This window comes from Amblyraja radiata, chromosome 3, assembly GCF_010909765.2.
Source record: "Amblyraja radiata isolate CabotCenter1 chromosome 3, sAmbRad1.1.pri, whole genome shotgun sequence".
NCBI classification, from domain to species: domain Eukaryota; kingdom Metazoa; phylum Chordata; class Chondrichthyes; order Rajiformes; family Rajidae; genus Amblyraja; species Amblyraja radiata.
Window position 1 is genome coordinate 46,903,277 of NC_045958.1, and position 24,575 is coordinate 46,927,851.

At 46.1% G+C, this 24,575-nt stretch overlaps 1 protein-coding gene and 1 non-coding gene across 3 annotated transcripts in view; one reads left to right on the forward strand and one right to left on the reverse strand.

Annotated features, from left to right (window-relative positions):
• sptlc1 (serine palmitoyltransferase long chain base subunit 1) overlaps positions 1 to 10,809 on the reverse strand; it is a 31,679-nt gene extending 20,870 nt beyond the window's left edge. Inside the window, exon 1 of one of the 2 annotated variants that reach the window (XM_033017763.1) lies at positions 10,721 to 10,809. In XM_033017763.1, the coding sequence (XP_032873654.1) occupies positions 10,721 to 10,774 (54 nt within the window). In that variant the 5' untranslated portion in view covers positions 10,775 to 10,809. Of the gene's footprint in view, positions 1 to 3,179; positions 3,262 to 10,720 lie in introns of those variants that run through there. The other variant, XM_033017762.1, reaches the window with a different exon arrangement.
• A 6,746-nt stretch (positions 10,810 to 17,555) lies between these two features.
• LOC116971667 lies at positions 17,556 to 17,662 on the forward strand. Its single transcript, XR_004411546.1, has one exon. It is a non-coding gene; the product is annotated as a U6 spliceosomal RNA (small nuclear RNA).
• Positions 17,663 to 24,575: the final 6,913 nt, after the last annotated feature.

The window sequence follows — 24,575 nt, forward strand, 5'->3', positions numbered from 1 at the left end:
TGCATATGGCCCATTCTTAGTCTAGTGTGTAACCAAAAATATGAAAAATTGTGGAATTCATCTCTTCTAATACAGGTATATTGTTGTTTACTGTATATATGATTCATATTTTTTTCTAAGTTTATCAAGTGACATTTTTATGTTATGCTGACAATGTTTGTTAAGGGTCAGAGGTCACATATGACTGGTCACGTGTGTGATATCACACAGAAGCATTTTTTTCATGTTTTATCTTACAAACTGTGAATTTAAAAAAAGCTAGAATGTTCATATCTTTAGCAGACATGCATTATAGTTCTGTACATAGGAAAATAGCAATGAATAAGATTAATCTCTCACAATAATTTTTTTATGTGCTACTTTATGTGATGCCATCTGATTACGTGTGTGACATTTGGGTTCACTTTCCAAAGAATGGTCCATATACGTAATTCTCTGAATCACAAAAGCAACAACATCTCATTCCATCATTGTAATCCACACAAAATCTCCAAAGCATTAATTTACAACCTTGGATGTTTATTAAATGTCACTTAAGCAGATGCTTAATTATGAAGTAAAATATAACATCCAGTTAAATTGCTGTGGAATTCTACACTTGACGATAAATGAATCGTTTGACTCTTTTAAAGCCAGCCTGGTGAGGACTTCATACACGTCACCTTTGCAGCAATAGTCAGTTCATCAGGTGAGGCCTACTCACTCCAGCTTACATGAATCCTCACATTAGAGAGTGCAACTTAGTGCGCAGCTCATATACAAGTTCCAAAGACCAAATGTGAAGTGCACTGGTGTACTCAGGTACTTATAACTATCAATGAATTATCTACATCGAAATCAAAAAGCAGTTTAGGAAGCAGAGACGGTCTGATATGGATCTTTAAACATAACAATTGAATCACAATGCTATATAAAATGTTCCGTTGAAATTTGCATTGGTGATACATTTGAATTACCAATATCTTGCAGGGGCCGCGGAGGGTTTTTGAAAGTGGAGGGGCTGAGCGATCACTGATCTTGGGGGTACCCGGCGAGGGAGTGGAGCTACCGAGTGGGGTGAGGGTGTGGGAGGGGGGAAATGTTTTAGTGCATTGTAGAAGTATGATTTCAATGTTTTTTGTTTGAAGTATTTTTAAGATAAGTCAAGTCGTCAAGTTTTATTCATCACATGCACATAAAGTGCAGTGAAATGAATTTGCCAGCAGCGGTACAATAAAAAAAGAACACACAGTACACAATAAAAATGTAACACAAACATCCACCACAGCTTTCATCACTGTGGTGGAAGGCCCAAAATTTGGCCAGTTCTCCTCCATTTTCCCCCGTGGTCGGGACCACAACCCTCCACAGTCGCTGCTGCGGGCGTCCAGATGTGCAGACAAGGTAAGTCCAGGTAAGTCCTGAATCGGTGCCTCCCCACCGGAGACCGCGGCTTCAAGATGGTGTAGGCCGCAAGCCGGCGGTTAAAGATCTAAAGTCCCCGCCGCGCTGCAGCCAGAAGCACCGCAGACTGCAGGGCTGGCGGTCGGAGCTCCTCTCCAGGGATCCCCGGCGAGGGATCCCGCTCCGGATGGCAAGTCCCCGCCGCGCCCCGGCGGTCGGAGCACTTCTCCTCCGGGGTCCCGAACGAGGGATCCCAGGCTCCGGACGCCGAGCCAGCTGGAGCTCCGCAGACAGTGGCTTCAGGCTGCCACGGGCCAGTGAACGGAGAGCTCCTCTCCGGCGTCCCCCGGCGAGGGCTTGCCCGCTCCGCGATGAAAGAGTCCTCGCTGCGCCCTCAGCTGAAGCCCCGGGTGTGTCTCCGGGAAAGGCCGCACCGATCCTCGATGTTAGGCCACGGTGGAGGCGATATGGAAAAAGTCGCCTCTCCGTGGAGGAGGCGACCAAAGCGGTTTCCCCCTTACCCCCCCTTACCCCCCCTTACCCCCCCACACCACCCCCACACAAGACAGAGAAACATTAAAACACACACATTGAGACACACTAAAAAATCAAAAAAAGTTGGAAAAAACTAACACGCTGCTGGCATGGTTGCAGGCTCACAGCGCCCTCACCGACCAATCGTAGAGAGATAGGAACAGGTGATTATTATTATTGTTATTGCTCGACCTCCAAAAACTGGGGGATAATAATGCAGGCCAACCCCACCTCAAAAAGTGGGGGGATATATTACCCCATCGCCCCCCCCCCCCCCCGGATCAACGCCAGTGGCTTCCACGGTACAGAAAATTTGACAAAAAAACTTGTGTTATCATTTCAAGCGCTATTTTTTTCGTTTGTAGTTGGAAAAAGGGACAAGAAATAACCATAACATTTCCTAATTTTGCAAAGTCATACAAATTATGTTTTGCTCGGGGAAAAAAATCAAGAGTATTTTGAAAGTATACGTTCTCCTTTTGACGTATATTTCATTTTGATTTGAATTTAGAACCATCAAACCATGACATTAGTAAAGGGGGTATATGTTCATGGAAACTTTACTTTTTTTAAACTAAGACTTTCGAGAAATCTAAAATGCATTTCAATACACTGAGTCTCTTGCCCAGAGTAGGTGAATCGAGGACCAGAGGACAGGACTCAGGTGAAGGGGAAAAGATTTCATAGGAATCTGAGGGGTAACTTTTTCCACACAAAGGGTGGTGGGTGTATGGCACTTCTTCTTGCGTATGGCGTGCACAGCCTAGAGTTGTAGGACAACTTGTTCTATTTGATCTTATTTGATTGTGCACACCAGGTTGATCGCATTCGTCAAAACTGAGCCGACTACGTGAAGGTTGCAATCTCCCACCCCAGGTGTAAGGAACGCTGCCAGAATGCAGGTTGAAGAACCATGACGTCCTTCTTTAGATCCATGGTGCATGTTGGAAGCCATCCAAGGAGGTCATCAAGGCGTTCTTCATCCTCAGAAGTCTTCAGAAAGCTAGACAGTGTGGAACCAGCTGAGATGGACATCTTGGTCAGCATTAGCCCAGAGCCTTTGGGAAGAGGATGATTCGGTAACATCCCCACGGATAGACGCATTGAAGACCTGCAGATTTCCAAGTCAGTCTGTCTGACAGAAAAGCCACCAACAGCATAGCCTTACAAAGCTTCCTGCCCTCTATCATGAAGATCTTAGATGGCAACAGGCTCTCTCCATTCCTTTGATTTGAATAAAACTCCCGGAAGCAACAGCTTACCGGCTGAGTTGTACTTGTTCTGTGCGGGGTGGATAGCATGTCAGAATTCATGAGGAAGGGCATCATGCCCTCATCTACAAGCAGAAGACAGAGAAAGTGGACAACAGAAATTGGAGACCAATATCATTGTGGAAAGTGGATTACAAGATCCTGTCCAACGTCATAGCCAACCGGGTCAAGACTGCACTGAGATAGGTGATCCAGCTGACCAAAGCTGTGCTGCACCCACCAGGAAAATCTCTGATAACCTTGCACTGCTCAGGGCTAAAATCACCTATGTGCAGCACAGAGAATGGTACACCTGTCAAGTCAGGAGAAGGTCTTGGACAGAATATCACTCACATACATGATGGCGGTGCACTCCAAAATGTGCTGAGGAGTAAATCATGAATTAGATCTAACTGCTCTACACAGACATTCCAAGGGCATTTCAACATGGCGTCGCGTGCACAACGCGAGGCTCTGCGTGTCTCCGTAGTTTTTGTAATTGAGTTATTTTCCTATTAATCATTACCTTGGTTTTCGCCCGGAGCACCCGAGCGAAGACTCTATACGGCCGTCAGGAGCTATTGGAGCTCGGCCGTCTCTGCGTAACGAGCCCCAGAAGCGACTTTCAACTGCCACCGGAGATCGCCAGGACACCGTGGTCTAGCGGGCCAGCTCCTCCGACAGGAAGTGCCCGGAGGCGGCGCAGGGACCGCAAACAAAGACGTGGGAAGCAGGGAGGCCATCGAGCTAGGCTGAAATTAAATCCTCACCAGCCAGCTCTGCCCAGCATTTTCCTCACGAATGTCCGGTCCCTGGTGAGTAAAATCGACGAACTAAGGCTGCGGATCACCACACACAGAAGGATCGCCGACTGCAACGCCATGGTCCTCACCGAAACATGGCTCAACGACAACATCCCAGACAACGCCATCGAGCTGGAGGGGCGCACTGTCTTCAGGGCCGACAGATCAGTGGCGGCGGACTGTGCATTTATGTGAATAACACATGGTGCACGGACGTTGTTAGGATTGGTAGTCACTGCTCTGCTGACCTGGAATACCTGATGTTAAAGTGCAGGCCCTTCTATTTGCCCAGAGAATTCACATCGACTGTTATCACTGCAGTCTATGTACCTCCGGACGCTAATGCCAGGCTAGCAATGGAAGAGCTGCAAGCTGCTATCAGCAAACATCTATCTGCTCACCCAGAGGGGGCATTTATTGTTGCGGGTGATTTCAACCACTCCGACCTTAAAACTGTACTCCCCAGGTTCCCTCAGCATGTTTCCTGCCCAACCAGAGGAAACAATATTCTGGACTTAGTTTATACTAATATTACTGAAGCCTACAAAGCCCTCCCCCTCCCCCACCTTGGTCAGTCTGACCACCTCTCTCTGTTCCTGCTCCCCAAATACACACCTCTGATCAGACGTGTGAAACCTACCATGAGGACAGTGAAGGTTTGGCCTGAGGGGGCTGTCTCTGTTTTACAGCAGCAGTTTCAGCAAAGATCCCAAGATGGATTACTCTCACGCAAACGTGTAGTACGCTCATGGGCGGATTCATGGGCGATTTTATGACTCATTTTAGCAACCTGCCCCCGCCATCTTGTTCCGCCATTTTGCTCCGCCCTCTTGCTTCCGGCCAAAGATTGGATCCGCAGCGGGGAGAAAGAGTGCGGGGCCTGGGGCAGCGGGGAGGAGTGCGGGGCAGCGGGGAGAAGGAGTGCGGGACCCGGGGCAGCGAGGAGAGAGAGTGCGGGGCAGCGGGGAGAAGGAGTGCGGGGCCCGGGGCAGCGAGGAGAGAGAGTGCGGGGCAGCGGGGAGAAGGAGTGCGAGGCCCGGGGCAGCGGGGAGAGAGAGTGCGGGGCAGCGGGGAGGAGTGCGGGGCCCGGGGCAGCGGGAAGAAGGAGTGCGGGGCCCGGGGCAGCGGGGAGAGAGAGTGCGGGGCAGCGGGGAGAAGGAGTGCGGGGCAGCGGGGAGAGAGAGTGCGGGGCAGCGGGGAGAGGGAGTGTGGGGCCCGGGGCAGCGGGAGAGGGAGTGTGGGGCCCGGGGCAACGGGATAGGGAGAGGGGCATAGGAGGGGGGGAGACATTGTAGTGAGGGGGCAGGCGAGGGAGTGCCGGGGGGGGGATAAGGCCTAGTGTGTGTGAAGTTGCGGGGAGGTTTACAATGTTTCTTATTTACAATGTTTCTTATTTAATGTCCCTTGTCTAGTCTGAAATAAAGTTCATTATTGGATCAGAAGAAATATAATTGTGTGTGTTATATGATTATATACATTTATATAATTTTCATGTATGTGTGTTTATAAACATTTTATTCTTTAACAATAATTAACAGAATTATGAACTAACAGAATTATGAATCTAACCCTATATCACGCACAAAAAGTTCCGAAATGTCAATCACCCTGCGAGTCGGGTTGGTTCCGGTTACTACAAAATCAACTCAAACACTGCTTGTGAACCATTTAAAAAGAAATGATTTAAAAAACATTAAAAAAGACAATTACCAGAATCAAATGTTATTGTTGACAAGAAGTATGAACTGACAGATTTATGAATCTAACCCACACAAACTGTTGCCCCACAACATTGATTACACTGAGAGTCGGGTCGGGTTAGGTAGGCTCAGGTTACTAAAATGGGCGTGGAAAAATGCCCATGATCCCCTCCATAGCGTACTACACGTCAGTCCATTGCATTTCGCAGGAGTAGCTTATCTTGCTCCGCTATAAGATCTTTGGTTTCAGCAGACAGACTGGAGTCTGTTTGCTACTCAGTCCACCTTCAATTCACAAGTGGACCAACTCATACACCTCAACAGTTATGGACTATATAAAATTCTGCACCGATAATGTCACTACCCACAAAGAGATAAAGACCTTCCCTAACCAGAAGCCGTGGATGAGCAGGGAGGTCAGACTCCTACTGAAGGCTCGCGATGCCGCTTTCAAATCTGGCAACGCTGAGGGATACAGCTCATCCAGGGCCAATCTGAAAATGGGAATTAGGAATGCCAAACTCAATCACAAACGGCGGATTGAGGAGCACTTCCAAAACAACTCTGACCCCAGGCGCATGTGGCAAGGAATCAAATCCCTTGCCGATTACCATAAAGTTAACACCCCTCCCCCAGACAACGCCACCCTTCCTGACGAGCTAAACCATTTCTATGCTCGCTTTGACCGTGACAACAAAACCCCAGCCATCAAAGTTGCTCCACCCCCGAATGAACAACCCCTCAGTCTCTCCACCTCTGCTGTACAAGATGCACTGAACAAGGTGAATGAGCGCAAAGCTGCCGGCCCCGATGGCATCCCTGGCCGGGTGCTTAGGGCATGTGCTGGACAACTATCCCCAGTCTTCACCGACATTTTCAATCTCTCACTGGCCCAGGGTGTTGGCCCCACTTGCCTCAAGACATCAACCATCGTGCCAGTGCCCAAACAGTCAGCCACAGGGAGTCTCAACGATTTCCGCCCAGTGGCACTCACCCCTGTCATTGCTAAGTGCTTTGAGCGGCTGATCTTGGCTCACCTCAAAGCCAGCCTCCTCCCCACACTGGACCCCCATCAGTTTGCCTACCGGGCCAACAGGTCTACAGAGGACGCCATATCGGCGGCCCTACACTCTGCCCTGACCCACCTGGACAACAACAACTCCTACATCAGGTTGCTGTTCATTGATTTCAGCTCTGCCTTTAACACTGTCATCCCCGCCAGCTTGATCACCAAACTCAGCGGACTTGGCATCTCCACCTCCCTCTGCAACTGGACACTGGATTTCCTCACCAACAGACCACAGTCTGTCAGGGTCAACAACCTCACCTCCACTATAACACTGAACAGTGCTCAGCCCTCTCCTCTACTCCCTCTTCACCCACGACAGCATCCCTAAGTACGGATCCAACGCCATCATTAAGTTTGCTGACGACACCACGGTGGTAGGAATGATCAGTGACAACGACGAATCAGCCTACATGGATGAGGTCCAGCACCTGACAACCTGGTGTGCCAACAATAACCTCGTCCTCATCTCCAAGAAGACGAAGGAAATTATTGTCGACTTCAGGAAGGTCAGAGGAGGCAGTCATGCCCCCATCCATATAAACGGGAGTGAGGTGGAGCGCGTCTCCAGCTACAAATTCCTCGGGGTACATATCTCGGAGGATTTGTCCTGGTCCCTCAACACCTCCAAGCTGATCAAAAAGGCACAGCAGCGCCTTTACTTCCTGAGGAGGCTCAAGAAAGCCCACCTGTCCCCCCAGATCCTGACCAACTTCTACCGCTGTACCACCGAGAGCATCCTGACCACCTGCTTCACGGTATGGTACAGCAGCTGCACTGTTGCGGACAGGAAGGCACTACAACGGGTGGTGAAAACCGCGCAGCACATCATCGGTGCCCCGCTCCCTGCCATGGATGCCCTCCACCGAAAACGGTGTCTGAGACGGGCTGGGAAGATCATTAAAGACCCCTCCCACCCTAACCATGGACTGTTTGCCCTCCTCCCATCAGGGAGGCGGTACAGGAGCCTCAGGTCTCGTACCAGTAGGATGAGGAACAGCTTCTACAATTATACCATCACATTGCTGAACTCGGAGTCCCGCCGATAGATTTCTCCGGTCCCTCCGTCCCCATTGTTTAATTATTCTGTATTTTTGATTATTCTTTTTTTTTAATTTTTTTAAATTTCTATATGCACTACTACTACGGACTGACGCAAAACTGCATTTCGTTGTACCCATACTTAGTATTTGAGCAATGACATTAAAGTTGAATTGAAAAAAAAATCAATCGGTAGAAAATATAATTTCCTCATCAATCTGGAGTAAGCCAGGTCTGCCCTGTATCCTCTGTTGTGTTTGTATGCCACATAGATTCTATGCTGAATCTATCAGGAAGGATGGGGGCATAAGAGAAGTAACAATGTTGGGCAGTGGGAGCACTCAACTCAAAGTCTTCTCTTCCATGGATAATGTCTTCTGCTCAAATGCACAGTCGATATGCAGACTGATCAGCATCTGCGACCAATTTGAGTTGACATCATGGTCCAGAATGAAGCCCTGGAAGAGTGAGGCCACGCTCTTTGGCAACTGGCTCAGCCAGTCCTCCATTCCTTTTATCTCCACTACTTGAATGTGCTATGAGAATGATTCAGAGAGGATGAGACATGTAACTAAAACTTGCTGGAGCAGACAGGCAAGGTTAAACAAAAATTACGACAGTCGGAGCAGCGGTCCCTCACAATAATTGGTAAGAACCTTGGTAAGAATCAGGTGCGAGGTGCTCTCGGTGCTGCTCGACTTAGCACTCGTGTTGTCCATTCCTTGCTCCTTTGCCCTGGCAGTTAGCCGAGCCATTTTCCAGTTCATTTGGGATCTAAGATGGAATGAGTTGCAATGTGTACGTCCATGGTCAAGGGGAGCAAAAGCAAACCCTACATTACTCTTCTCTTGATGGCAACCTTCGTTTGGATTCCTTCGCATGTAGCTGCATCAAGCAGTTCTTGGAATGCAAATATGGGGCACCATGTGAGGTCGTGCATAAAAATACTAAAGTGCAATAACAGAATAACTGAATGTAAAGTTAAGAGTGGCAACACCTCTGGCGAAAGGATTTGAAAGTAGTGAGTGTTCAGAAGTGTGGTATCAGTGGGGAAGAAACTGTTCTGAAATCTGTACGTCGAGGTTTTCAAGCTCCTGTATCATCTCCTAGAAGATATGACAGAAAAGAGAATGGCCAAGATAACAGACATCCTTGATGACACTTCCATCCTTCCTGATGTGATACACCATGAAGATGGACTGGATGGAAGGAAGTGCTGGACAGGGTTGGACACAAGCCTGTTTACCACTCTTTGCAAGTTTCGGCAGTCAAGAGCAGGGAAATTGAGTAAATTCTTCTGATACACGTTTAATTCAGGGATACCTTCCGATATCCCAAAAATGATCCATTCTGGTTTTGGTACCAGTCAATTACGGGCTAATAATGGGAAAAAAGCTCATACTTAAATTCTGGAAAAATGCGCCCACACCAACAATAAAAATGTGGATATCAAATATGTTTGAAACATTACATCTGGAAGAGATGAGATTCCTCTTAGCAGATAAAGCAAACCAATTCCAAAAGACGTGGTCTACGTTTATGGACCTATTACAAGCATGAGGTGCAATAGTAATTTTAAAAATAAATAAATAAATAAATGGTATCAGGACCTGGCATTGGGAGATAAAACAACAAAAACAGACTTGGTTGGTAGTCTTTCTGCGGAGTTTAATGTTATAATAGAGCGATTGTCCTTACTTTCTTTTTCTTTCTTTTCTAGGGTCTACTTTCTTACTTTACTTCCTTCTCTAACTTCTTTTCTAAGGGGCTTTCTTTTCCCAACACTCTCCTGCACTTCACAACTCTTGCGCACCTTCTTTACTTTCCTTAAAGCTTTAAAAAAAAAAAAAAATGAAGCGGTACAAAAAATGTATTAAGATATATGTGTTGTGTGTTATTATTTAATCTCCTCTGTAAATAACCTCACATTTATGTACATTATTCATAGGCATCTGGACTACACTGTGTAGGTTTTGCGCTTTCTCTGAAGATTCATGCATTATATCACTGGGTACATGACCCAGGTTTGATCTGGATCCAGATTACCCCAATATGGGTCATACAAAGACCTCACCCTAATAAACCAGGTTCTTTCCTGAACTCAAAAGGGAACTGCAGATGCTGGAATATCGAAGGTACACAAAATTGCTGGAGGAACTCAGCGGGTGCAGCAGCATCTATGGAGCGAAGGAAAGTCTGAAGAAGGGTTTCGGCCCGAAACGTCGCCTATTTCCTTCGCTCCATAGATGCTGCTGCACCCGCTGAGTTCCTCCAGCAATTTTGTGTACCTTCTTTCCTGAACTCAATGAGTGAGCAACTCATAATCCCACGTTTTGCTTCACCTTGGCTATACACTCCATCTGTGTGCTATAGCTTCTCCAACCCAAATTTCATCGTATAATCCAACCTAATACGGGTGAGACCATGTGCATGGAAATAAATATTTAGCGAGCATTGCTACTCAATTCCCCAGATTGAGTCCAAGGCCAGAAACTCTCAATGTCACTGATCTGGATGACATCACGGGCTGGTACAGGCACCGCCCCCGCTCGGTCCTCATTGGCCGGCTGACCCGTCACTCACGCGCCCGCGGGCACGTTCCGGGGACGCTGCGCTGTCATTGGTTGTTTCTGCGACGGTCGCCGCCCATTTCCGGAACATCCTTGTGTTCAAAAGGGTCTGAAGAAGGGTTTCGGCCCGAAACATCGCCTATTTCCTTCGCTCCATAGATGCTGCTGCACCCGCTGAGTTTCCCCAGCAATTTTGTGTACCTCCGGAACATCCTTGTCGCGAATGGAATCAATAGTTTAGCGCCCAACTGCCTCCCGACGTCCCGCAGCCGGTCTGTTAACAGCGTGACCACGGCTGCTTATCATCAACAACCTGACTCACACGCATTTTACGGAATCGGGCGATTATTTTGTGCGGTTTGTTTTATCTTACCTCATAAAAGGCCTGGACCATTTCTACCAACACCCACTGTTGACCCGCCGCCATCTTGCTGCGCCATCCAGTTGCCAGCGCCAAAGATGGCGGCGCGCATGTGCAGTTGCAGCCTTGTGACAGAAGCGGCCGGCATCTTTGATGCGGGCGTCGGGTGCCCAGGAAAGAGTGAATGGTTTCATTGTCAAGAGTCAAGAGAGTTTTATTGTCATGTGTCCCAGATACTATCTGAGATAGGACAATGAAATTCTTACATGCTGCGGCTTGTATTCACTGGAGTTTAGAAGGATGAGTGGGTATCTTATAGAAACATATTTAATTATAAAAGGACTGGACAAGCTAGATGATGGAAAAATGTTCCCAATGTTGGGGGAGTCCAGAACCAGGGGCCACAGTCTTAGAATAAAGGGGAGGACATTTAAGACTGAGATGAGAAAAAACTTTTTCACCCATAGAGTTGTGAGTTTGTGGAATTCCCTGCCCCAGAGGGCAGTGGAGGCCAAATCACTGGATGGATTTAAGAGAGAGTTAGATAGAGCTCTAGGTGCTAGTGGAATCAAGGGATATGGTAAGAAGGCAGGCATGGGTTATTGATTGGGGACGATCAGCCATGATCGCAATGAATGGCGGTGCTGGCTCGAAGGGCCGAATGGCCTCCTGCACCTATTTTCTATGTTTCTACAACAGAATATGTAAACATAATACAAAACATAATACAAAAATAATCAATGTGTCTATAGACCATATATAGGGTGGTTGCACGGAAGGTCACTGGATCATAGGGCTCGACGCACGGAGCCGCTAAATCCAACTGGAAGACATCCGTCACTTCCGGTATATGTTATTAATGCTAGAAGCGCGTACTTTCCTACCTGTTAAAACCGCCAAAATGTTGAATTTTTGCGCGGAAAAAAATTGTGGGAGTCGGGGTAAGTGTGAGAGACATGTATCTAACTTCAGAATTCCAAAAGTGAAGCGAAATGAAGGTATAGAGAAGCGAGAACTGAAGGGACAACAGCAGCTAAAGTGCTTGGTAAACATTGAAAATATTGGGAATTATCGCGTTTGCTCACTGCATTTAATCAAGTAAGGCATTATTTGTGTTTTTTTCTTGATTCCTTTAGTATCTAAAATTCTCAGGTGATAAATCTGGCTGTAAATTTTTCTTCAGATGTGTTTTCATTTTGTATGTAAATACCCACGAGAACCATGGGCGATTTAAAAAAAATACAGCCAGATTTATCACTTCTGAAACTTTTTAGATGCCAAAAGAATCAAGAAAAAACACAAATAATACCTTACATGATGAAATGCAGTGAGCAAACGGCCAATGTTCGCCACGCACTCGGGCTGTTGTTGTCCCCTTCAGCTCTCGTTTCTATCTACCGTCATTACTCCTCACTTTTGGAAATCTGAAGTATGCTAAATGTCTCTCACGCTTATCCCGATTTCCATAATTATTTACAGCGCAAAAATTGACAATTTCAGCGGATTTTAACGGGCCCGCTACGCTGGAAACAATGGTAAGTGCCTACCTGCAGTACATTGCGTGTAATCCATTTGGAGTAGCGTAGCAACAGTACGGGTCGTGAAACTGCCGTGAAACCTCCCTATACACATTGCCTATTTCCTTTGCTCCATAGATGCTGCCTCACCCGCTGAGTTTCTTCAGCATTTTTGTCTACCTATAAATAAACAGATATAGTGCAATAATAATAATAATAATAGATTGTTATTGTTCAGAACTTATTTGATGTGTTTAATAGCCTGATGGCTGTGGGGAAGAAGCTGTTCCGGAACCTGGATGTTACGGATTTCAGGCTCCTGTACCTTCTTCCTGAAGGCAACGGTGAAATTAGTGTATGACCAGGATTGTGTAGGTCTTTGATGATGTTGGCAGCCTTTATGAGGCAGCGACTGCGATAGATCCCTTTGATGGTAGGGAGGTCAGATGGACTGGGCAGTGGTCACAACTTTCTGCAGTATTTTCCGCTCCTGGACGTTCAATTTGCCAAACCAGGCCACGATGCAGCCAGTCAGTATGCTCTCTACTGTGCACCTGAAGAAGTTTGAGAGAATCCTCCTTGACATACCGACTCTCCATAATCTTCTCAGGAAGTAGAGGTGCTGATGCGCCTTCTTTATTATAGCATCAGTATGCTGGGACTAGGAAAGATCTTCGAAAATATGCACGGCCAGGAATTTGAAGTTTTTGACCCTTTCCAACAAATAAACGGGATTGTGAGTCCCTATCCTTCCCCTTCCAAAGTCCACAATCAGTTCCTTGGTTTTACTGGTGTTGAGAGCGAGGTTGTTGTGCTGGCACCAATTGGTCAATCAGTTGATCTCATTTCTATACTCTGACTCATCACCATCTGTGATTCGTCCCATAACAGTGGTGTCGTCGGCAAACTTAATGATGGAGTTTTCACTGTGTCCGGCTACACAGTCATGAGTATAGAGTGAGTACAGCAGGGGGCTGAGCACGCAGCCTTGAGGTGCTCCCGTGCTGATTGTTATCGAGGATGACATATTTCCACCAATATCGAGAATGCAATTGCAGAGGGGTTCGCAGAGACCAAGATCCAGATAGCAGAATGAGATCCTTACTTGCAGCAGCACAACAGAGCATGTAACCATAGTACTCTAAACAATCTAACAAACGAGAAAAATTGTTCAGTGTGTGTGTGTGTGTGTGTGTATATATATATAAATATATATATATAAACATAGAAACACACACTCACACACATCAGTCTGAAGAAGGGTCTCGACCCGAAATATACCCATTCCTTCTCGCCAGAGATGATCCCTGAGTTGCTCCAGCTTTTAGTGTCTATCACAAACACACACACACATATATATATATATTTATAGATACACACATATCTAGTGTGAAAGATACATCTTCTAGATGCGCTGGGATGCATCTTCAGTGATATATATACACTCTATACTCATATCATATATATATATATATAATTATAATAATCTTTATTGTCATTGTACAAGACAACGAAATTTTGTTGGAGCAGTCCTCCAGCTGCACAGGAATATGAGTATAAAAATACGTTTAAAAAAGAACTATTAAAAAATTGGACTATAAACATATAGGAGTATGGGCGGGTGTGTGAGAGAGAGGGGGGGGGGAATCAGTGTGGGAGGGGGATAGTGTCACAGCTCTATGGTAGAAGCTGTTTTTTAGTCTTGTCGTGCGGGCGCTCAGTGTCCTGTATCGTCTTTCTGAGGGCAGGGGGGTGAAGAGGCAGTGTCCAGGGTGTGTGCTGTCTCTAATGATGCCCTTGACCCTCCGGATGCAGCGGGTCCGGTAGATGTCCTCCAGTCTGGGGAGCTGGGTGCCAGTGATTCTCTCAGCAGTCTTAATGACGTGTTGGACAGCTTTCCTGTTCTCTGCGGTGCAGCCAGAATACCATACTGTGATGCAGTATGTGAGAACTGACTCGATGGCTGACCTGTAGAAGCTCACCAGCAGCTGTTGTGGGAGACATGCCCTCTTCAAGCACCTCAGGAAGTGAAGCCTTTGAAGTCCTTTTTTGACCGTCGCCGTGATGTTCAGGTCAGGTCGTGGCTGATGTTGACCCCGAGGTACCTGATGTTCTGCACAGCCTCCACTGTCTTGCCGTTAATGGTGATGGGCTGATGGACGAAGGTCTTCGGTCTCCTCCTGAAGTCCAGGATCATCTCCTTTGTTTTTGCTGCGTTGAGGATCAGGTTGTTCTCACGGCTCCAGCTCACCAGGTTCTCTACCTCTGTCCTGTAGGCGGCCTCGTTGTTACTTGTGATCCTGCCTACCACGATGGTGTCATCTGCAAACTTTAATATGCTGTTGGCCTCGTGGGTGGGTTTGCAGTCGAGAGTGTAGAGGGAGAAGAGGAAGGGGCTCAACACACAGCCCTGTGGTGCACCAATGTTCAGGGTGATGCTGGAGGAGACCTGCCTCCCCATGCGCACAGTCTGTGGTCGGCCGGTGAGAAAGTCCAGGACCCAGCTGCTCAGGTGTGTGTTGAGGCCCAGGTGGTCCAGCTTGGTGACTAGTTTATGGGGGGGGGATGATGTTAAAGGCGGAGCTATAATCTATGAATAGCATCCGCACATAACTGTCCCGCTGGTCAAGGTGTGTCAGGGTGGAGTGGAGGGCAAGTGACACTGCGTCCTCCGTCGACCTGTTTGTCCTGTAGGCAAATTGGTGGTGGTCTAAGGAGGGGGGGATGCTGTTCTTCAAGTGTCCCAGTACCAGACGTTCGAAGCACTTCATCACCACCGGTGTCAGCGCCACTGGCCGATAGTCGTTGAGGGACCTGATGGCTGATTGTTTTGGCACAGGGATGATTATGGCTGTCTTGAGGCATGTGGGGACGGAGGCCTGCAGCAGGGAGGTGTTAAACAGGTCCGTGAGCACCGCAGTCAGCTCCCCTGCGCAGTGCTTCAGAACCCGCCCTGGTACTCCGTCAGGTCCGGTGGCCTTTTTTGGGGTTGATGTGCTGCAGGGTCCGTCTCACGTCGTGGGGGCTCAGAGTCAGCACCGGTGGTGAGGGTCCCTGCTGTGCCCGTATGTTGTCACTGCTCTCGGCGCAATCAAACCTGGCAAAAAAGCAGTTCAGGTCGTCAGGGAGGGATGAGCTTTGTGCGTATCATATCATATATATGATAGTATTATATATAAACATACATATATACATTGTATTGTATTCAAATTTATTGTCATTGTCTCAATTAGAGACAACGAAATGAATTTCCCTTTACAGTCAGTGTCATAAAAATAAATAAATAATAAATAATAAAACATATTAAAAATAAAATAGAATTTAAAAAAAAGCACAAACACAGAAAGTCCACGACACAACATAACACAATGGCACCAAGGTGAGGAAGGCACCATAGTCCAGCCAGCCTCCCCTCCGATCTTCCCAGATGTTCACCCGTGGTCGGGGCCTTCCGAGCACCCGCAGTCGCCACCCCGGGCGGCCCGATGCTCAGGCCCTCTCGCCGGGCTGATGGAACGCCGACGCCGAACCCCGACGGTGAAAATCCTCCTCAGCGGCCCGGACTTCCCGATCAGCCGCCTCCCACCGGAGTCCGCAGCTCCCGAGTCCGCAGGCCGAGCCGGGCAGAGTCGCAGGACCCCACGATGTTTGTCAGCGCCGCCCGCATTCGGAGCTCCGCGAACCACAGCTCCAGGATGTCTGTGCCGCTGGCCCAGCACTCCGGGCTCCAGACGGCGATCCCCGGTAAGACATCGCCAGCCCCGCGATGTATCAGCGCTGTCCTGCCGCTGCTGGAGCTCTGGTCGGTCCAGGCAGGAAAGACTGCGCCAATCCAGTAGGTAGGCCGCTGGGGGGGGGGGGCGAGGACGCGATTCGAATAATAGTCGCATCCTCTCCAGGAAGCGACTGAAGGATAGTATCCCCCTTACCGTACCCTCTTCCCCCACATTAAAACAAACATAAAAAACACACTTCAACATAACAAAAAAACGAAAAAACAAAAGGATACTGGGCTGAAGGTGGAGGCAGCTGGCACCAGCGCCACCGGAAGTACAACACATACACAAATATATATATGTATAATATATATATTACTTTTAATATGATATATTTAAAATATTTTTTTTTCTACAAAAATTGTAGCAGCGCGGCTGCCATTGTGAGGATTTATCTGGTGCAAAGGTACTTCAATTACTAGCCAAGGAAGGAGCACTTTCACCTTGACCTTGATTTGCAATTTATATCTCCATTGCCGAATCACAACTTTAGAATTGCAAAGTATTTCTCACTTTAAGTCCTCACCAAAATGTGAAGTTTGTTGCATTAACGCTCCCGTGAGGGCGGCCCGACTCGAGGGTAACGGCGCTCCCGTGAGGGCGGCCCAGCTCGAGGGTAACGGCGCTCCCGTGAGGGCGGCCCAGCTCGAGGGTAACGGCGGTCCTGTGAGGGCGGCCTGGCGCGGGGCTGAAACGCTCCCGTGGGGGCGACCTGGCTCGAGGGTGGAACGGTGCTCACGTGAGGGCGACCCGGCTCGGGGTTGGAACGGTGCTCCGGTGGCTGAGACGGCGTTCTGGCGGCGGCGGCCTGACTCCGGGGTTCGGCCGCGGGCCAGTGGACGACATCGTCAACAGCTGCGTCCGCTGGACTGGAGGGCGGCAGCTTCGACCACCCCCGAGTTTGAACTGGCCCGTTCGCGGAGCTCGGTGAGCCGCGGGACTGACTTACCATCGCCCGGTGGGGTATCGCCTCAGCGCAGAGGGAGAAGAGGTGGGAAGAGACTGCAGCCCTAAGATTTTTGCCTCCATCACAGTGAGGAGGTGCTTGGTGGACTCACTGTGGTGGATGTTAATTTGTGTTTACTGTCTGTTCTGTTGTTTATTATTGTATGTATGGCTGCAGGTAACGACATTTCGTTCAGACCGTAGGGTCTGAATGACAAATAAAGGATCTAATCTAATAAATTAACAGTGTTGAGCAAAGGTCCTATAGCGGAGCTCTGCTATAATATCTTTGGTGTTGAGCACAACCTTTCAGTGATGCAATACCCACATCTCAACATTACTTATTTTACTGAGAACCCAGACCCTATTGGTTATCAGCGGCGTCTCATTTACATACGCAGGCTCCCATAATGCACTACGATAGTTTCCAGTAAAATATTTGACCAAAGAAAATGAATTCGCAGACATTCAGCAAGATATACGTTTGCTAACTTGTAAATTATGGGATTGTAAATGTGTATCATAAAGACAAATTTGTATAACTCATCATAGACCTAAAGTTATGCGACATGTGAGACCTTATATAGCGTCCAGCCGCCCTCTGTAGTCGTGCTCGCTTCGGCAGCACATATACTAAAATTGGAACGATACAGAGAAGATTAGCATGGCCCCTGCGCAAGGATGACACGCAAATTCGTGAAGCGTTCCATATTTTGCTATTTTAAACACTGGTTGCTTAATTTTACAATCTTCTTGATATAATGACTAGCTTTGCAATTTTATTCTTTTAGTCTCCACTCCCTTTATTAAATAGCCCCGTTCCTGCGAGTATACCATCTTGGTTTAACAATGCATCACTGGTCCCGCTGAGTTATTCCAGCTTTTTGTGTCTATCTTTCGTTTTAAACCAGAATCTGCAGTTCCTTTCAACACAATGCATCCCCGGTCCTTTATTGTGGACACAAACAATGATACAAAGTGCTAGAGTAACTCAATGGGTCAGGCAACACATATATAGAACATGGATAGGTGATGTTTTGGGTCTTCAGACTAATTGTAAGGGGGGAGTGAGGGGAAGAAAGCTTACAAAACGTGTAGGAAGGAACTGCAGATGCTGGTTTAAACCGAAGTTAGACACAAAATGCTGGAGTAACTCATCAGGTCAGGCAGCATCTCTGGAAAACAGGAATAGGTGACATTTCAATAGTGCAAAACCTGGCAGGTGATTGGGTATTTTGATAGGCAGATGGTGCACAAATGCCAGAGATGAAAATACAGAAGATGCCAGACAAAAGGTTTGAAGAGTTGTGAATTGCGATGCTGGAGAAAGGAATATGGGTGGAAAGGGGGAGGGGGAGGGGGAGGGGGAGGGGAGGGGGGGGGGGGAAGGGGAATAGTTGCAAGTCCAGGTGGGGCATAGAGGAAAGTGGAGGGAGGTGGAGTAGGGGTTTATATGGGGGAAGAGGAAAGTGCGGGATGGTTATGTAGTTATCTAAAATTGGAGAATTCAATGTTCATACCGTTAGGTTGTAAGCTGCTCAAGCAGAATATGTAGTGCTGTTCCTCCAGGTTGTGAATGGGAATGGAAAGAGGAGTTAAAATGATTTGCTACCCAAGCTAACCTAACATTGGAGAATTCAATGCTCATACCACAGGATACTAAGTGCTGGGGTAACTCAGCAGGTCAGGCAGCATCAATGGAAATGCTGACATTGCGGGACCAGTCCTTTCTTAAGACTGATTAGGTTATAACATACTATTGGATGAAAGCTACAAAACCCTCCCCTTTTCTCTTCTTTCCTCCCCCACCCCCACATCCCTCCCCACTCCCTCCACTGTGCTGCACCTGGAGTCGCACCTATTTATCCCCTTCCACCTGCATTCCTTCTCTAGCTTCAGAATTCGTAGCTCTTTAATCCTTGATTTGCAAGTGTTATTCCACTGTTCAAAGGTCAAAAATGGCAAAAAGCATTTCACTTCACTACACCTAGGTGTATGTGAATGTGACTAATAAAATACATTTGACCTTTGACCTGTTCAAGAAGGGATCGAAACAAATGAAGGGAAACTTCATTCTAAAAACCATAGCCTGACTTCAGTGGTTGGTAAGATTATATGATCATCCATTATAAAAGATGAGGTTTCTGAGTACTTAGAAGCACATGATAAAATAGGCCAAAGTCAGCATAATTTTGTGAAGGGGAGATCTTGCCTGACAAATCTGTTGGAATTCTTTGAGGACGTAAATAGCAGGATAGACAAAGGAGAGTCTGTGGATTTTGTTTACCCAGGATTTTCAGAAGACCATTGAAAAAGTGCCGCACATGAGGATGAGAGCCCATGGTATCAAAGGACTGATACTAGCATTGACAGCAGGTTGGCTGAATGACAAAGAGTGGGAATAAAGAGGACTTTTTCTGATTGACTGCCAGAGACCAGCGTGGTCCTCAGGAGTCGGTGCTGGGGCTGCTACTCTTCACCTTGCATATTCATGATTTGCATGAGTGAATTGAAGGCTTTGTGGCCATGTTTGCAGATGATACGAAGATAGGTGGAGGGGCAGGTAGTGTGGAGAAAGCAGGGACTCTGCAAAAGGACTTGGACAGGTTGCGAGAGAGTTAAAAAGTGGCAGATGAAATACAGCGTAACAAAGTGTGGGGTCGTGCCTTTTGGTAGTAGGAATAAAGTGTTGACTATTTTCTAAATGGGAAGAAGTTTCAGAAATCAGAGGTGCAAAGGGACTTGCAGGATTCCCAAAAGGTTATGGTGAAAGTCGAATCGATGGTAAGGAAGGCAAATGCAATTAGCATTTAATTTGAGTGGACTAGTGTGAAAACAAGGATGTAAAGCTGCGATAGACACAAAAAGCTGGACCCAAAACGTCACCCATTCCTTCTCTCCAGAGATGCTGCCTGTCCCACTGAGTTACTCCAGCTTTTTGTGTCAATCTTAAGTTTAAACCAGCATCTGCAGTTCCTTCTTACACGATGTAATGCTGAGAATCTATAAGGCTCTGGTCAGGCCACATTTGGAGTATTGCGAACAGTTTTGGGCCCCATAGCCAAGGAAGGATGTGCTGGCATTGGAGAGGATCTAGAGGAGGGTTACAAGAATGATCCCAGGGATGATTGATTTAACGTATGATGAACATTTGATGGCACTGGTCCTGTACTCACTGGAGTTTAGAAGAATGAGGAGAGACCTCATTGAAACGAGGGACCTCGGCTTGTACTCGCTAGAATTTAGAAGATTGAGGAGGGATCTTATAGAAACGTACAAAATTCTTAATGGGGTTGGACAGGCTAGATGCAAGGAGATTGCTCCCGATGTTGGGGAAGTCCAGAACAAGGGGTCACAGTTTAAGGATAATGGGAAAGTCTTTTAGGACCGAGATGAGAATTTTATTTTTCACACAGAGAGTGGTAAATCTGTAGAATTCTCTACCACAGAAATAGTTGAGGCCAGTTCATTGGCTATATTTAAGAGGGAGTTAGATGTGGCCCTTGTGGCTAGAGGGATCAGGGGGTATGGAGAGAAGGCAGGTACAGGATACTGAGTTGGATGATCAGCCATGATCATATTGAATGGCGGTGCAGGCTCGAAGGGCCGAATGGCCTACTCCTGCACCTATTTTCTATGTTTCTATGAAACTTATTGAATAATTAAAGGCCTGGATAGTGTGGATACGGAGAGGATGTTTCCACGAGTGTGAGTCTTGGACAATTAGGGTCCCAAACGGCACCTATCCATGTTCTCTAGAAAGGCTGCCTGACCTGCTGAGTTGCTCCAGCACTTTGTGTCTTTTTTTGTAGATCAGCATCTGCAGTTCCTTGAATCCAATCTTTAAAGGTTGAAATCCTTAACAGGTTATATGGGGGAACTTCTGTTCAGAATTTCAATCATTAAAGGATCTCAAGTGTGTCCAATTCATTTTCCATACATATATTTGTTCTCATCCCCTTTCCTCCCTCTCAGAAGGACAATGGAGCTCTCAAGTTCCCTACCACTGGATATGGCCAAAATACATTGATATCGGGCGAAGGCAATGACAGTCTCACTTACGAGAATTTCAAATCCCACTGTGGCAGCAATTAAATTTGTAACAACCAGTCTTAGTTATGAACACAAATATTACTGATGCTCTGGTTCACAACAACCCTTCAAGAGAGGAAATCTGCCATCTTTACATTGCCTGATATATATATATATATATATATATATATGACCCCATCGCTACAACATGTGGTTGATGCTTAAAAATGGTCAGGACCAACTTCTCAAAAAACTAGTGGCATGAGCTAACCTGATGGCCTAATTCTGAAAAATAAATGTTTAAAGAACACTTCCAGTAAACAAAAAATTAATGGTTAAAACTATCAGCTCTAATTATAACTGGAGATTTTTGTGGTAGTGGATTCCAGATTTTCATTTCACATTGTGCGTGAACATTTCTCCTAACATAACTACAAATATCTTAGCTATAACTTTAAGATTATTCTTTCCTGTTCCAGATTGAAAATAGTTATTTACAAGCACAGGACTGAATACTTCAGTCATCTTTGCCTCTTGCTCCACCACCTCTGATCAAGGGGCGGTGATATACTTCAGAACATCCTAGTCTCTGTGAAGACACAAATTGCTGGAGTAACAGCGGGCAAGCAGCATCTCTGGAGAGAAGGAATGGGTGATGTTTCAGGTTGAGATCCTTCTGCAAACTGAGAGTCAGGGGAGAGGGAGACATAGATATATGAAAGGGCAAGGTGTGAAAACACAGATCAAAGGGGACAATGTTCAAGGATGATGGAGGATGATTCAATGTTAGCTGAGAGGAAGGTGACAACGATGCATACAATCAGTAAAAATTAATCAGGAAGACAGTGAAACTAGTCGGAGAACTAGATTGGGGGAAGGACAGAGAAAGAGGGAAAACAACGGTTACTTGAACCATCTAATCTCTATAGTTTGGTAGCCACGAGCAACATCTTTCTGTTTTTTATAAATAATCCATTCTATTGTCAGCTTTCAATGAGACTTGGTCTTATTTTGATCCATAAGGTTTCTCCATGACCACATTAGTTGAATATTTAGGCTTAACCTAAAGAGCACCTGATGGATTTGTTTTAGAGAATAGAATGGCATGACTGTCTCCTGTTGTTTGTCAGGCACAGAAACGCAGCTCTGGAGCAAGTAATTTGAGTTAGCCTACTGATCATGTGCTTTTATTGACAAAAAATGTAGTGACATGCTTGGAATTAGCACTAAAGTACAAGTGTATAAGGATGAAATTTGTGAAGTTAGTCCAATTTTGTAGCTTTTCTTGCTATTGAATGCAGTCTGGAGTTCCTCAAGACACACGACAACTCATGGATATCCCGAACATTTCAAGTCACAAGATTTGCCTGGAACAGTAAATGTATTAAAGCGGCAAGACAAAAATGCAACAATAACATAGAGGTTTTTGATTGATTGAAAGATTCAGCATGGAAACAAGCCCTTCGGCCCACCGAGTCACGCAGACCATCGATGACCTGTTTAGGCTAGTTCATGTTATCTTAATTTTGCTAGGGGCGATTTACAGCAGCCAATTAATCTACACCCAACGTGTCTTTGGGATCTGGCAAGAAACCAGAGTGCCGGGAGGAAACTCACCGTTACAGGGAGAACGAGCAAACACCACACAGACAACACCCGAGGTCAGGATTGAGCCTGGGTCTCTGCGAGGCAGCATCTCTACCAGCTGTGTCAATGTGCCGCCCACATTGTGATTGTTACTGTTGCAGAATGATGAGTCCTTTAGGGAGGTTTTCCAGTGTTTAATTAGTTTGTGAGGATGCAACTGTGTGCAATGTCCAAGTGCTCCTATCACTATTTATTAGCAACAGCTGCTCTACCTGGGATGAAGCCTTGTTCTGGCAGCGCTGGTTGACAAATGAAAGATTAATGATTTTCCACTGCTCCGCATGAGGCTCACCTGCAAACAATAGCTGGCACCACAGAAAAAATACATTGTGTTGATCAGGCGTGACACCACGAGTAAAAATAGATTCAACAAATTGAATTTTCAGCCTTGCGGAATTTGTTTCTCTGTGATCTCAGCATCTGGGGATCGTGCGGAATTCAATTTATATTCATATCCTGTAAAAATGCTGCTCTACTGACATACAACTGCTTGACATGAGTCCTGTGGCTCACCTTGCCTTTGAAATATTTCAAAAGATTATACTATTTCAAACAGGAGCTGGAAATCTTATTACATTTGTTGCTGACAAATTAACTTGTATGGTGTCAAATTACTTGACAGCAACTTGGATATTTCAATTTCAATTGGCTCTGAAAGGACCAATTCATTTTCGCTTCTGTTGGCAATGATTTGCAATATTACAAAGAGTATAAACAGCATGGAACCCAAGGCAAATTTATTCCAACACATTACTGTATATTCATGCTTTAACACCAGCAGCTCCGATACATAGTGTGGGAGCCATTTATGCTTAAGTTAGTTACTTTTAGTATTATAGCCATGTCTAGATATTTCTCGTTTTATCTTTCTTGTATGTTTGTAGGTGGGATTATATACGTAGATGGGTGTGTCTACATCTGAGGAGGTTAGCGTAGCAACAGATATTGGGAGTAATTTTAGACACGAGGGATAGTTGAGACAACAGTTTTTACCATTCTTACTCTCACACAACTCTACAAGACATGACAGGATGAAACAGTTAGTAAGAATGAAAGTAACAATTTGTATTGGAATAAGAAATACTTGAAATGAATCACTGTTTGTACTACTTCAATAAAAGACTAATTAATCAAGAAACAATGACTAGAAGATACATTCTTACTATCGACTTGTGCGTAAGCTATATCTCTTCTACGCCCCCAAGTAGTAATGGCAATCAAAAGTTGGACATTGGAAAGTTAAGAAATTGCCATTACACATATCATGATAGATTTTGATTTTGATAGATATGTAGAGTTTTACAGTGTGGAAACAGGCCCTTCGGCCCAACTTGCGCACACCAGCCAACATGACCCAGCTATACTAGTCCCACCTACCTGTGTTTGGCCCATGTTCCTCTAAACTTGTCCTATCCATAGAAACATAGAAACATAGAAAATAGGTGCAGGAGTAGGCCATTCGGCCCTTCGAGCCTGCACCGCCATTCAATATGATCATGGCTGATCATCCAACTCAGTATCCTGTACCTGCCTTCTCTCCATACCCCCTGATCCCTTTAGCCGCAAGGGCCACATCTAACTCCCTCTTAAATATAGCCAATGAACTGTGTGGCCTCAACTACCTTCTGCGGGAGAGAATTCCACAGATTCACCACTCTCTGTGTGAAAAAAGTTTTCCTCATCTCGGTCCTAAAAGATTTCCCCCTTATCATTAAACTGTGACCCCTTGTTCTGGACTTCCCCAACATCGGGAACAATCTTCCTGCATCTAGCCTGTCCAATCCCTTAAGAATTTTGTAAGTTTGTATAAGATCCCCCGTCAATCTTCTAAATTCTAGGGAGTACAAGCCGAGTCTATCCAGTCTTTCTTCATATGAAAACCCTTTCTGTGAGTTTGGTGTTTTGCGTGGTTTTATGGTGGTTTCACCCTGCATGAAATGGTATGAAGCT